The 14,292-nt window shown below is 44.7% G+C and overlaps 1 protein-coding gene across 1 annotated transcript in view; it reads right to left on the bottom strand.

Moving 5' to 3' along the window:
• Positions 1 to 864: 864 nt before the first annotated feature.
• Positions 865 to 14,292, bottom strand: part of antxr2a (ANTXR cell adhesion molecule 2a) — a gene marked incomplete at its 3' end in the record, with an annotated part of 142,731 nt that continues 129,303 nt past the window's right edge. Inside the window, exons 13-16 of the mRNA XM_084323138.1 lie at positions 7,458 to 7,508; positions 2,905 to 2,994; positions 2,548 to 2,702; positions 865 to 1,288 (exon numbers count right to left, since the gene is read on the bottom strand). Coding sequence (XP_084179264.1) covers positions 865 to 1,288; positions 2,548 to 2,702; positions 2,905 to 2,994; positions 7,458 to 7,508 — 720 coding nt within the window. The remainder of the gene's footprint in view (positions 1,289 to 2,547; positions 2,703 to 2,904; positions 2,995 to 7,457; positions 7,509 to 14,292) is intronic.

Consider the following 14,292-nt stretch of genomic DNA (forward strand, 5'->3'; position numbering starts at 1 on the left):
GGGTGTCAAGGTGTGGGGGCAGGGGGTAGGAAGGGGTGTCAAGGTGTGGGGGCAGGGGGTAGGAAGGGGTGTCAAGGTGTGGGGGCAGGAGGTAGGAAGGGGTGTCAAGGTGTGGGGGCAGGGGGTAGGAAGGGGTGTCAAGGTGTGGGGGCAGGGGGTAGGAAGGGGTGTCAAGGTGTGGGGGCAGGAGGTAGGAAGGGGTGTCAAGGTGTGGGGGCAGGGGGTAGGAAGGGGTGTCAAGGTGTGGGGGCAGGGGGTAGGAAGGGGTGTCAAGGTGTGGGGGCAGGGGGTAGGGGGGATGTCAAGGTGTGGGGGCAGGGGGTAGGAAGGGGTGTCAAGGTGTGGGGGCAGGAGGTAGGAAGGGGTGTCAAGGTGTGGGGGCAGGGAGGGGTGTCAAGGTGTGGGGGCAGGGGGTAGGAAGGGGTGTCAAGGTGTGGGGGCAGGGGGTAGGAAGGGGTGTCAAGGTGTGGGGGCAGGAGGTAGGAAGGGGTGTCAAGGTGTGGGGGCAGGGGGTAGGAAGGGGTGTCAAGGTGTGGGGGCAGGGGGTAGGAAGGGGTGTCAAGGTGTGGGGGCAGGGGGTAGGAAGGGGTGTCAAGGTGTGGGGGCAGGGGGCAGGAAGGGGTGTCAAGGTGTGGGGGCAGGGGGTAGGAAGGGGTGTCAAGGTGTGGGGGCAGGGGGTAGGAAGGGGTGTCAATGTGTGGGGGCAGGGGGGGGTAGAAAGGGGTGTCAAGGTGTGGGGGCAGGGTGCAGGAAGGGGTGTCAAGGTGTGGGGGCAGGGGGTAGGAAGGGGTGTCAAGGTGTGGGGGCAGGGGGGGGGGGTAGGAAGGGGTGTCAAGGTGTGGGGGCAGGGTGCAGGAAGGGGTGTCAAGGTGTGGGGGCAGGGGGTAGGGGGGATGTCAAGGTGTGGGGGCAGGGGGTAGGAAGGGGTGTCAAGGTGTGGGGGCAGGAGGTAGGAAGGGGTGTCAAGGTGTGGGGGCAGGGGGTAGGAAGGGGTGTCAAGGTGTGGGGGCAGGGGGTAGGAAGGGGTGTCAAGGTGTGGGGGCAGGGGTAGGAAGGGGTGTCAAGGTGTGGGGGCAGGGGGGGGGGGTAGGAAGGGGTGTCAAGGTGTGGGGGCAGGGTGCAGGAAGGGGTGTCAAGGTGTGGGGGCAGGGGGGGGGTAGGAAGGGGTGTCAAGGTGTGGGGGCAGGGGGCAGGAAGGGGTGTCAAGCCTGGCATCAGGCTGACAGCCAAGAACAAGATGGCCGTCGTGTCAGAGTGGTCAGGTGGCTGGTGAGGACGTGCCTCCTTCCTGGAGTGTAATACGGGTCAAGACCACCCAATACATCTCTATTGATAATACAGGACCACCCAATACATCTCTATTGATAATACAGGACCACCCAATACATCTCTATTGATAATACAGGACCACCCAATACATCTCTATTGATAATACAGGACCACCCAATACATCTCTATTGATAATACAGGACCACCCAATACATCTCTATTGATAATACAGGACCACCCAATACATCTCTATTGATAATACAGGACCACCCAATACATCTCTATTGATAATACAGGACCACCCAATACATATTGATAATATAGTACCACCCAATACATCTCTATTGATAATACAGGACCACCCAATACATCTCTATTGATAATACAGGACCACCCAATACATCTCTATTGATAATACAGGACCACCCAATATATCTCTATTGATAATACAGGACCACCCAATACATCTCTATTGATAATACAGGACCACCCAATACATCTCTATTGATAATACAGGACCACCCAATACATCTCTATTGATAATACAGGACCACCCAATTAATCTCTATTGATAATACAGGACCACCCAATACATCTCTATTGATAATACAGGACCACCCAATACATCTCTATTGATAATACAGGACCACCCAATACATATTGATAATATAGTACCACCCAATACATCTCTATTGATAATACAGGACCACCCAATACATATTGACAATATAGTACCACCCAATACATATCTATTGATAATACAGGACCACCCAATACACATCTATTGATAATGCAGGACCACCCAATACATATTGACAATATAGTACCACCCAATACATATCTATTGATAATACAGGACCACCCAATACATCTCTATTGATAATACAGGACCACCCAATACATCTCTATTGATAATACAGGACCACCCAATTAATCTCTATTGATAATACAGGGGGGGGGGGGGTTAGACTATGGGTAGAACATTATTTTTTTTTTATCCACTTTTTCTCCTTCTTTTTCTGTTTTTCTCCCATCCCAATTTAGTCGTGCCAATTCCCCCCTCCCCTGTCTTGATCGTTGCTCGCATGTGCCCCCCACTGGTCGGTCGTAGGGAGGGTTGAAGAATCTATCGCATGTCCCCTCCGATACATGCAGAGTCAGCCAGCCACCTCTTTTCACCTGCCAGCGCGGACTCTCATTGGCGAGATGTAACATGTGGGAGGCTCACACTACCCTCGACATCTCCTGTCCTTGCTGTGCAGGCGCCCCCCAACCGACCTGTAGGAGTCGCTGTTTACTACCCTCCCGCTGACTCTGCCAATTGAGTCAGTATGACGGCCGGCCCAAGCCGGAGGCAACGCTGACAGCCGGATTCGATACCGGTCTCTCACGCGTTGGTGACGAGCGCTTAGACCGCTGCGCCACCCAGCCGCCTATGGGTAGAACATTATTAAAGGAAGATACTTTGGTAAGTATGAAGAGGAGGACATATAATAATAATAATAATAATAATAATAATAATAATAATAATAATAATAATAATAATAATAATAATAATAATAATAATAATAATAATAATAATACTAATAATAATAATAATAATAATAATAATAGTATAATATAATGACCCCTGACCTCCATGCGTTTGATCCCTCCCGCTCCTCGACCTCCATAGTAGGAGGCGTCCACAGTGGGCCACTTCTTCTTGGCCAGGGCGTCTGGCTCCTTAGGGGGGCAGGAGAGAGGGAACTTATTGGGACACATTGGATGATTTGCATAATACAACTCATATATAACAAGTCAAAAATAAGTAATGTTATACCATGTGTACTTTTCTGAGAGTGTACATGGAATGTATTTTTGACACTTATAATGTGGTTTCATGTACTAATTCAAAGCACATTTAGTTTAGTATGATATTCATTAATATGCTGTAAATCAGTGGTTCTCAAACTGTGGTACGCGTACCACTAGTGGTACAGTACTTGGTGGTACTGCTGGTGGTACTTGAAAACATTTCCAAAAAAGCCAAAAAAAAAAAAAAAAAAAAAAATTGCAGTCAGGCCACTGAACTTAGAAGCAGGCCAGGCCAGTGTTTCTAGTTGCGGCAGAGCAATAGTTAGATAATCTAAGTGGGGAACAACCAGGAGATCACTGTGACAGAGAGTAATGCAGTCTAAACAGTCATAAATCTTTAATTCAACTTCAGCCCTGATCATAACCATTTATTTTTTTGTAATGTCAGATAAAAAATGAAATACTCCCACTTTTCTGAAAAGAGTTGGTGTTAAATCTGACATTACAAAAAATCCATCCAAATATGTGTTGCTGCTAATCATTGACACATGCCTAGCCTGTAATAATCCCCCCCAGAAAAATGTACTTTGCATTTGATATATTGTAAATATTTTACTTTTTGTGTGTTTTTTTTAACAATAATTTGTGATGCCATTACACAAACTGGCATTTAACTCTTTCAGTGCCACTCACGAGATTTCTCGGTTTTTTTTATAGGTGGTTGCGTGCCACTCACGAGATTTCTCGGAATTATTATTATTATTTTTTTTTGCGATCTGAAAAATTATTGCATCACCCGAGCCTACCCGAGTATAGCCGAGCTGCGCCGGTGATCACTGTGGAAAAAAGCGCCCCCTGTCGTCTCCCAGATGACATAAGTGATTTTGGAATGGACTCAATGAAAATGAATGGGGAAAAAAATCCGGTACTCCACATTTTCCAGTTCACTGATCCAGCCGGGGTTACCACAGTTCATTCTGGAGCCTCAGATCCCCGCGGATCATGGAGATCTACAGTGTCGCGTTGGATCCATACACGTATCGATTTTTTCAAATGGTGATCAGGAATTGGAATATACCAGTTGGATACCATCTGATGTCAGGTAAGGACTCTATGTTATCAGTGGTAGGATAATCGGAGTAAGTTTGATGAAGTTATAAGCTGTTTTGTGAAATGTCTTCTTTCGGTTTCACTGTAAAAGTCTGTGAGGAAATCAACGGAGCGATTATCAGTGCGCGGCCGTAATGTGCTTGCGTGCACGTATAATATTGATCATCTAGCGTTTATTTGAAAACGATTCATAAAAAGGCCGACGAATATAGGCGGCTACGTGGCGTAGTGGGCAAGGCGCTCGCCACAAATGCGGAGACGCTGGGATCGCCTGTTCGATCCCAGCGCTCCACATTGCTTTCAGTTTAGCTGGTCGTCCGTACTAATACACATTGGCCGTATTAGGGGGTGGGAAACTGATGGGTGGGGATCGGGCGTTGTGGACAGCGACTCCTACAGGTCGGTTGGTGCGCCTGCGCAGTAGAATCAGGAAGTGTCGGGGGCAGCGTGAGCCTCCCACGCGTTACTCCTCGCCACTGAGAGATCGAGCTGCGCAGGTGAAAAGATGCGACTGCTGTTACCTCAAGTACCGGAGGGGACTTGTGCTATGTATGACTTAGTCCACATTGCAGCCGACTTGTGGGAGGCAAGAAACAGCGTTCGTGACAGGGGAGGGTTGAATTGGATGATACGAAATTGGGATGGGAGAAAATATAGAAAAATGGGAGAAAAAGTGGATCAAAAAAAAAAAGGCCGACGAATATCAACGTTGTGGAATATTCCACTAAAAGACGATTTTCATAGAATGCTCCAGAATGAGCTGTTTTTTATATCAAAACGGGGGCTTTTCTAACTGCTCTGAAACGGAAACGACGCGATAAAAAAACAATCTGCCTTCACAGCACTGACTGGAAAATAGTCTTTGATAATGCGATGGGCAGATTAGACACATAGCCATAATTTAAAACATAGATTAGGCGATATTAACGTTAACATTGGCGCCGATGGTGGCATTCAAGCGGTAAAACGGAAAACCAGGCGTGGCACTGAAAGAGTTAAAGGGTAAACATTCAAAAATGTATTGAATATGTGTTTTCTTTTCTTTTTTACAATAATTTGTGATGCCCATCACAAACACTGGCATTTAAAGGGTAAAAATTCAAAAATGCCTGCACCAGAATGCAGGAAATTAAGTTTTTGTAACAAAATAATTGTGTGTGTGTGTGTGTGTGTGTGTGTGTGTGTGTGTGTGTGTGTGTGTGTGTGTGTGAGTGAGAATGACGGACAATTGCTTGCTGTGTGAGAGAGAGAGAGAGTGAGAGAGAGAGAGTGAGAGAGAGAGAGAGAGAGAGAGATAGAGAGAGAATTAAGTACATTTGCTGAAATACAGTTGTTCTTAATTTTCTCACTTGCTACAGTATGTGAGAATGTTAGTTATTATGTTCTCAATGCCCCTTGCATTGTATGAGTTGTGTGGAAGCGTTTGCTAGTTCTAGTGCTATCCCTTTGTACATTGTGGCTGTGTCTGACAAAAGTTAACAATAAATAATGGTATTAGGAATACATTTGCCTCCTGCGTGAACTGTGCATAGCTGAATAGACTGTATTTTAACGCCGGTCATATGGTGGTACTTGGAGAGCCAGCTACGTTCTCAGGTGGTACTTGGTGTAAAAAGTTGGAGAACCACTGCTGTAAATGTACAAAAAAATAGCTTTTCGCATCAAATATTGATATGCGATTAAAATGGGATTAATTTCAATTAATTAACCCATTCATTGCCGGAGCTTATATCCATCCTTGTAGCCTCTTTGCCAGCTCTATTTGTCTATGGAGATGTTCACCTTCTTTGCAGGGCTATAACTTTTTAAATTGTATTGCTAAATTGACATTACTATGGCCCATTCAACATCAATTATCTATCGTTCAGGATGTGGGAACGTTTAACTTTTTCATTCACACATTCATACAACAATACGGCCTAGAGTATAAATATGTTTTCATCATTTTCTGCAGTATTTCATAGAACGTGAGTTATAGCCATAAATGCATATATTAGATCATCAAATGCAGCTTGATACCTATCGACGGCAGATAAAAAATTTCAACTGTACACAGTCCTAGACGTTATGACTCTTCATCTGCGGTTGACCGGAGGGGGGGGGGGGGGGGGGGGTAGTTTATAATTCAATGACCGACGTTAAATCATTTATGTAGTATGGGTGATATATAGATCAGAGCAGTTTGTATCGAAAATGGTAAAGAAAAACGCTGAAACTCACCCCAGTCTCCTCTTACCGTTGGGTGATGAGCGTGGAGCAAAAAGATCGCTATTATGGGATGTTGATCTAGGTGATCCAGTTCCGGTTTGTATAATGCTAATACACGTCCAATCATGTTGTTTATTGAGTTATGGCAACGGATCGATATGCACGGTGTCTGGATAGAGTCCCGCGAGCGATAGACGAGTGGCCGGACAGAATAGGGGACGGACTAAGCACTTCCGGTGACTTCCGGTTTTGGCAACTCGCCGATCGGCCACCAGGTGGCGGTATTGAAGCGTTGGAGAGTTGAGCGGAGTCCTACAACACCAGCAAAGACTCCGTGGGTGAAATGTGAATACCATGACGAAAATATGAAATATTGATCTCAAAGACGCTGTAAGACGTCATTGGCAGATTACGCATGGCGGAGAATGACGTCTTAACACGTCATCGGCGGAGAAAGGGTATAAAGTCTCGATTTAATTCGATTACCATTTTTAATCGCGTCCCACCACTACTATTTTATCAACAGAGCTAGCATCAGCCGATATTTACCAAACTTAAGTTGTACTTTACTTTAAACGTATTACAAGTAAACAAACATAAATAGAAAAAGTATAATTTCAATATTTCTATTTCATAAAAAAAAATAAGAATGTAACAATATTTTTATGGTTATTTTCCCTTTTTACACAAACGACAAAAGACATTGAAATTAAAAGATTGAAATTGAAATACTAATAATAAAAAATAAGAAAATGTCATACTTTTAGAAAATATACTTAGGTATCTTTTTTTTTTTTTTACTTGGGAAATACATGCACACACTTGCACACACACACACACACATGCACTTCACACACGTACACGTACACTTGCACACACACACACACACACACACACACACACACACACGCCACACACAAATATAATGGCGTCATGCTGAATTGCTGAGCTATGAGACATGAAATATGAGCTCCCTGTGAAGAAGCTGCTGTGCTGGAACACTTTACATGTTGTTGTTGTTGTTGTTGTTGTTGAGGGGGGGGGGGGGGGGCAGGTGGAGGCTCTGTACTCACGGGTGGTGGCGGCCGTGATGGTGGTGGAGGCGGTGGAGGGTCTTTGATGACCTGGATAACACACAGACACGTAAGATAAGATGAGATAAGATGTTCTTTTATTGATCCCCTTCTGGGGAAATTCGGTTGTTATTGCAGCATGGGGAGGGGAGAGGGGAGGTACAGGTATGGGCAGGTTAATAATAATAATAATAAACTTTATTTGTATAGCATCTTTCATACAAGAATAAATGCAGCTCAAAGTGTTTCACAGCAGAAAAAATACACAAAATTAAGTGCAGACATATAAAATCACATTAGGCTCCAACATCCCAATAGGCCACCTTGTTTATAGTTTGATTCTATGGCAGTTTTAAAATAGACAATAATAGAAAGAGTAAAATAAAATAAACAGAGTAAAATAGTGCAATAGCGCAGTGCAATAAAATAGTAGAATAGAATAGACAGAGTAAAATGATGCAATAGTGTTTACTGTTTGTGATTACTGTTTAACACATTCAGGGCCAAGCACGGACATGTCCGTGTTTCGGATCCAACGGTAGAAGGCCAACCACGGACATGTCCGTGGCAAGGTTGTTTTGGCTTTTATTCCATTGTAATATCCCACTCAATCTGCGGCACTGCAGATTTACCCTACTCTTGGAATTGGGAAAAGTGCATTACCGGCCAGATCCTCATAGGGGTGCTGTCTCGATAATGCAGTGTTCCCTGTGGCAGAACGATGTTTTATTTTATTTTTTACTTTGAATGGACTTTCCTGCTAGGCTGAATCTATGCGTGTAGCATGTAGCATGGAATAATAATAATAATAATGACTTGGATTTATATAGCGCTCTTCACTGACCCAGAGCGCTTCACAGAGTCCATTATTCGTTCATACACAGTCATACCGGTGGTGGTAAGCTACAATTGCAGCCAGAGCTGCCCTGAGGCAGACTCACGGAAGGAAGCGTGGCGAATAATCAACGCCTACGGCCCCTCCGACCACCACCAACATTCATTCACATGCATACACATTCATACGAGGCAAGTAGGTTAAGTGTCTTGCCCAAGGACACAACGGCAGTGGGATGGACATGGGCTTGAGCGGGATTCAAACCACCAACCCTTGGATCATTGGACAACCCGCTCTACCCCAGAGCCACGCCGCCCCACAATATACCTTTTGCGACGCCGAATTCAGTATGCAGTAAAGGAATATATCATCAGCCAATGGACATATGGATCTACCAGATGGCGATCGATAAGGTAAGAGCTATTTGACGTCAATTACAACCCAATCAGGCATTGTTATCATAGCCATCCACCCGGTCAGCGAATTAGGCTACTGAGGCTAATGCCGTTATTGGTAATCAATAATCAGAAACGAAGTCTCCCGCCCCCCCCCCCCCCCCCTTTCATGCAGTCATGGTGGACCATGATACCGACAATATGCATTTAGATTTTTATCTCTAGCTTCTGTAGGGCCGAAACGCCATGCGATTTAACATTATTAGCTTAGCGCCTTGTAACTCGCCTTCCAGGAAATACCCCAGAACATTTAGCTATATAGTTCATATTCACGACGCTATAAAATGGGAACGTATTGATGAAAAAATTATTTCTTTAAGCCATTTTGAAGGGACGGTTTATAGCAGGGGTAGGCAACCCTAGGCATGCATGCCTGCATAGGCACGCAGGGGCATTTTCATAGGCACAGGGGGCAGCATAAAAAAAATTAAAAATTATATATATATATTTTATTTATTTATTTATTTTTTTGCTTTGAAATATTATAGTGAAATATTTTGCACTGTTGTCGCATTTATCTTGTTGAAATCCTCCCAGAGGTTTTTTTTACTACCACATATTTAATTGAGACCCTTTATTTGTTTATTATTTCAATTTAACTGGAAATACATTGCTACATCATTCAGTAACATTTGCAGAGCCTTATAACAAAAACATTATTACGGTCACCATTGTGACCAGTGGGATTAATCAACAAATTGTATTATTTATTTTTCTCTTTCATTGAACATTGCACATGTTAAAAGCAATTTTTATTTTCTCAAAATGTGAGTATTACCAAGTCAACTTGTGTTCTTAAAACAATGACAATAAACATAGTTTTATTAGGTTGAAATAATGATGTGGTTGTGTACTTATTTTTCTGTTAACTTATTATGGATTGAAAACTGAAAACCTTAATGCAGTAACTGAACTCAACCATACGGAGAAACACAACCATAAGGAGTGGATTTCAGCAGAGTCATTGAGGAAGATAGAGGAGAGGAAAGGGAAGAAGGCACTAATCAACAACAGTCGAACAAGAGCCGAAAAGGTCAAAGCACAAAACCAGTACACAGAAGCCACAAAAAGGGTTAAGAAAAGCATCAAGGCAGACAAGAAGGACTATATAGAGAGTCTTGCAGCAGAGGCTGAAGAAGCAGCTAGACATGGACATTTGAAAGACTTATATAACACCACCAAGAAGCTGTCAGGAAAGTTTAGTAAACCAGAAAGACCAGTTAAGGACAAAGATGGACAGCCAATCATCGGAGAGGAAAGACAAAAGGAAAGATGGTTAGAACATTTTGAGGAACTGCTAAACAGACCAGCACCACAGGACCCACCAGACATCCAGCAAGCTGACAGGGATCTGCTGATAGACTGCAGCGTGCCAACAAAGGAAGAGATCCGCAAGCCATCAAGAAGCTGAGGAACGGCAAGACTGCAGGACCTGACGGTATTCCGGCAGAAGCACTGAAGGCCGATATAGAGACGATGGAAGAGATGCTCCATCCTCTCTTCAAGAAGATATGGGAAGAAGGGCGGCTACGTGGTGCAGTGGGCAAGGCGCTCACCACGAATACTGGAGACGCTGGGTTTGCCTGTTCGAGCCCAGTGCTCCACATTGCTTTCAGTTTAGCTGGTCGTTCATACTAATACACATTGGCAGTATTAGGGGGTGGGAAACTGATGGGTGGGGATCGGGCGTTGTGGACAGCGACTCCTACAGGTCGGTTGGTGCGCCTGCACAGTAGAATCAGGAAGCGATGGGGGCGGCGCCCCTCCAAAGCGCAGACCCCTGACGCTGAAACATCGCGCCGCGCAGGTGAAAAGATGCGACTGCTGTTACCTCGAGTATCGGAGGGGACTCGTGCTATGTATGACTTAGTCCACATTGCAGCCGGCTTGTGGGAGGCATGAAACAGCGTCCGTGACAGGGGAGGGTTGAATTGGATGATACGAAATTGGGATGGGAGAAAATATAGAAAAATGGGAGAAAAAGTGGATAAAAACTTTCATTTGCTACTTTTTTTTATTATGTATTCATTATATAAATTATAAAGCACTTTGAACTGCAATCCTTGTATGAAAGGTGCTATATAAATATGTTTATTATTATTATCATTATTGACTGCACTCACGTTCCAATTGTACCACCGCACACTCATATGCTCCAGAATAAAATTTAAATGTATAACGTTTCGGGGCGGCTAAGTGGCGCAGTGGGCAAGGCGCTCGCCACTAACACAGGAGATGCTGGGTTCGAGCCGAGCTCTCGGCGTTGCTACCAGCTTGGCTGGTCGTTCATACTAACACAATTGGCAGTGTTAGGGGTGGGAAAGCTGGTGGGTGGAGATCGGACGTTGTGGACAGCGACTCCTACAGGTCGGTTGGTGCACCTGTACAGCAGAATCAGGAAGTGTCGGGGGCAGCGTGAACCTCCCACGCGTTACTCCTCGCCACTGAGAGATCACGCTGTTCAGGTGAAAAGATGCGACAGCTGCCTCCTCGTGTACCGGAGGGGACACGTGATGCAAGACTTGGTCCTCACTGCAGCCGACCAGTGGGAGGCATAGTCTAGCAACGTTCGAGACAGGGGAGGGGAGAATTGAAGGGAGAATTGGCGAGGCGAAATTGGGATGGGAGGAAAAATTGAAAAAAATATTGGAGAAAAAGTGGATACAAAAAATAAAAATGTATAACGTTTCGTCGGGTCCACGACGAGTAGACGCTGGAAACACAGCCAATGAAAAGTTTATTCTGGAGTATATGATAATGCAGGTTATGATAATGCAACGTATGTACATCATACGTTGTAGAGCAGGTTTGGTTGTTGAGAGTCAGACGTTCATCAAAGTTCTGAAGCCGTCAGCAAATCAAACCGTGAGACATCAGCAACATCAGGGGTTCAGACACACGCATGTCATACATCACATGATGACACACGCACACACACGCACACGCACACACACACACACACACACACACACACACACACACACACACACACACACACACACACACACACACACACACACACACACACACACGTCTACTGTAGCTCAGCACAGACCTAACAGAGTTGACAGGTGAGTCAAACAAAGACGTCCCTGAGCTTGTCCTACATGTGGTGGTGGCGTGTGTGTGTTTACATGTGTGTTTATGTGTGTTTATGTGTTTATGTGTGTGTGTGTGTGTGTGTGTGTGTGTGTGTGTGTGTGTGTGTGTGTGTGTGTGTGTGTGTGTGTGTGTGTGTGTGTGTGTGTGTGTAGAGCTGCCGCGGTATCGCTGTTACATCACGCCCACCGCAGAGTTAGGCTGAATACCGCATCACCGCTGTTTTTTATAATAATAATAAAGTACCCTGCTCTCGTTGGGCTTGCGGCTCTGCAGATATACCCTACTCCTCTGTCGAGGTTCCAAGCGACCCTATTGGGTACCAGAAAAGTCACGTGAAACACTGCAGACCACTGATTGGTCAGAAGAGAGACGTGTCACACGTTGGAGCGTCCTGCAGTGTGTTACCACCAATCAGAAAGCGTGTATTAGGTTTTTACGTCCTGAATGTCAGCCATTGATCAGAGCTCACAACACGGCTAATACGTTAGCTCCCGCCGGAGTGGATTACTGTCGCTCCTCAGGAGTACTAAACGAGGCATAATGATTTTACTGCAACGAATGTTATAATAAAAGCCCTTCGTTCTAAACACTTGTCTGATTGAAAACTTTATTAACAGACCGCAGAATCAACTCGGCACGCTCTGAGCAAAGAAAGGAACTGAGATATGAATAGAGTATTGCTTGCCTTGCTATGGTCCGGTAAATACGCTGATGTTATTGAACGGGTAACTATATAACGTTAATGCCACAAAACGAATGCCTTTGTAATCATAAGTAGTAACGTTATAATAATAATAATAATAATAAGAAAGGGTCGGGGGGGTAACCACCCCTGCCCGCGACACAGAGTGAATGGCGCACGACCAGAGGGGAGACTTCGAATCAGTGTTTAACTTTCAATAACGAATGCGTGCTTGCCGAATCCCAAACAATATTCATGCTGCAAAGTCATCCTCTAAAGATAGACATTTAGACTAGAGGCAGGCTATATGCTATAAAGAGTAGACTACAAAAAAAAATAAAAATGCATTCAAACTTATTATACATTTTTTGTGTGCGTGTAATAACCGCAGCGGTAGGAAATATTTCGCAAATTTGTGCGGTAAGGAAAACATCAATACCGCGGCAGCTCTATGTGTGTGTGTGTGTGTGTGTGTGTGTGTGTGTGTGTGTGTGTGTGTGTGTCAACACTCTACTACTAGAGCAGCTAGTGTCAACACTCTACTCTCCACTAGGGGTGTAAAGGTACACGTATACGTAGTACATACTGAACCAAACCGTTTCAGTGTGTACCGTACCGTACCGAGCGGCCGTGTAGTGTACCGAACGAATACAACGGTATGTTAACCACTAACGACCGCCCACCGGGCGCTGTTTTTTTCACAATCTAATATAATTATTATTATTTAAAAATAATTTACAAGTCGATTATTAATTTCAATATAGAATATTCGTTGACAGCCCTACAAGTACAATTAGCTACTGCACACTACATCACCCCTGAGTGGAACATGGAAAGCCAAACTTTCCCCCACTGTACCGAAAACCCGTACCGAACCGTGACTTCAAAACCGAGGTACGTACCGTACCGTGGTTTTTGTGTACCGTTACACCCCTACTCTCTACTACTAGAGAAGCTCTCCACAGTGAGAGGCAGACCTTTGTCCATTAGTCCAGGATAATATACTGCCATGACAGGTTGGGAGGATAGACGGGGGAAGACATTCGGCAAAGGTCGCCGGGTCCGGGAGTCGAACCCGGGATGGCCGTGTTGCACTGCAGTGCACTACGTGGTGCGCCACCCTGGCGCCCTAAATAGTATTTTTTTTTAAGGGCAATGTAATGATTGCATATCATAGAAACAGCTGTTTGGAACATTGAAGCGTAGGAAGGAACACTGTTACTTTCCCAGCACACTGTTGTCATTACAATAATGAAAAATTATCTATTAGGGTTAATTAATTGCTCTTTGACAACTGGCTGTAAACAAATCCAGTAAATGTGTGTCGGCAGCCTCTACACACGCTGACTAACATCATTTTCCAGGCACCTTGTCTGAGAGGATTACCTCCTGTTATTAAGTAATTATGCAGCAGCTTTCCTGGACATATTGTGGGATGAATAAAGCATTATACAAATGACTGTGCTCTGTTATAACTACCTGACGGACAGATGTGAGGAGGAACGCTCTCACCAACGCAGTGGACTAATTAAAGATACTTATCCATCTGACACCACAACACCCACACTGGGGGGGGGGTTCTGACCAATCAGGGATGCTCGGGGTATCATTCCCCCATATGGCTCTCTCCATAACTGTCCAATTGGAGTTGATAATCCATTCATTCTCCTAACTCCAAATCCTTGGTGTTCGTGTAAAGCTGTTTCAAAAAGGCTTACCAGGATATTGGATCAGTGGCAGGTAGCATATTTGCAAATAAAA

This window comes from Notolepis coatsorum (genome assembly GCF_963971535.1).
Source record: "Notolepis coatsorum genome assembly, chromosome: 10".
NCBI classification, from domain to species: Eukaryota; Metazoa; Chordata; class Actinopteri; order Aulopiformes; family Paralepididae; genus Notolepis; species Notolepis coatsorum.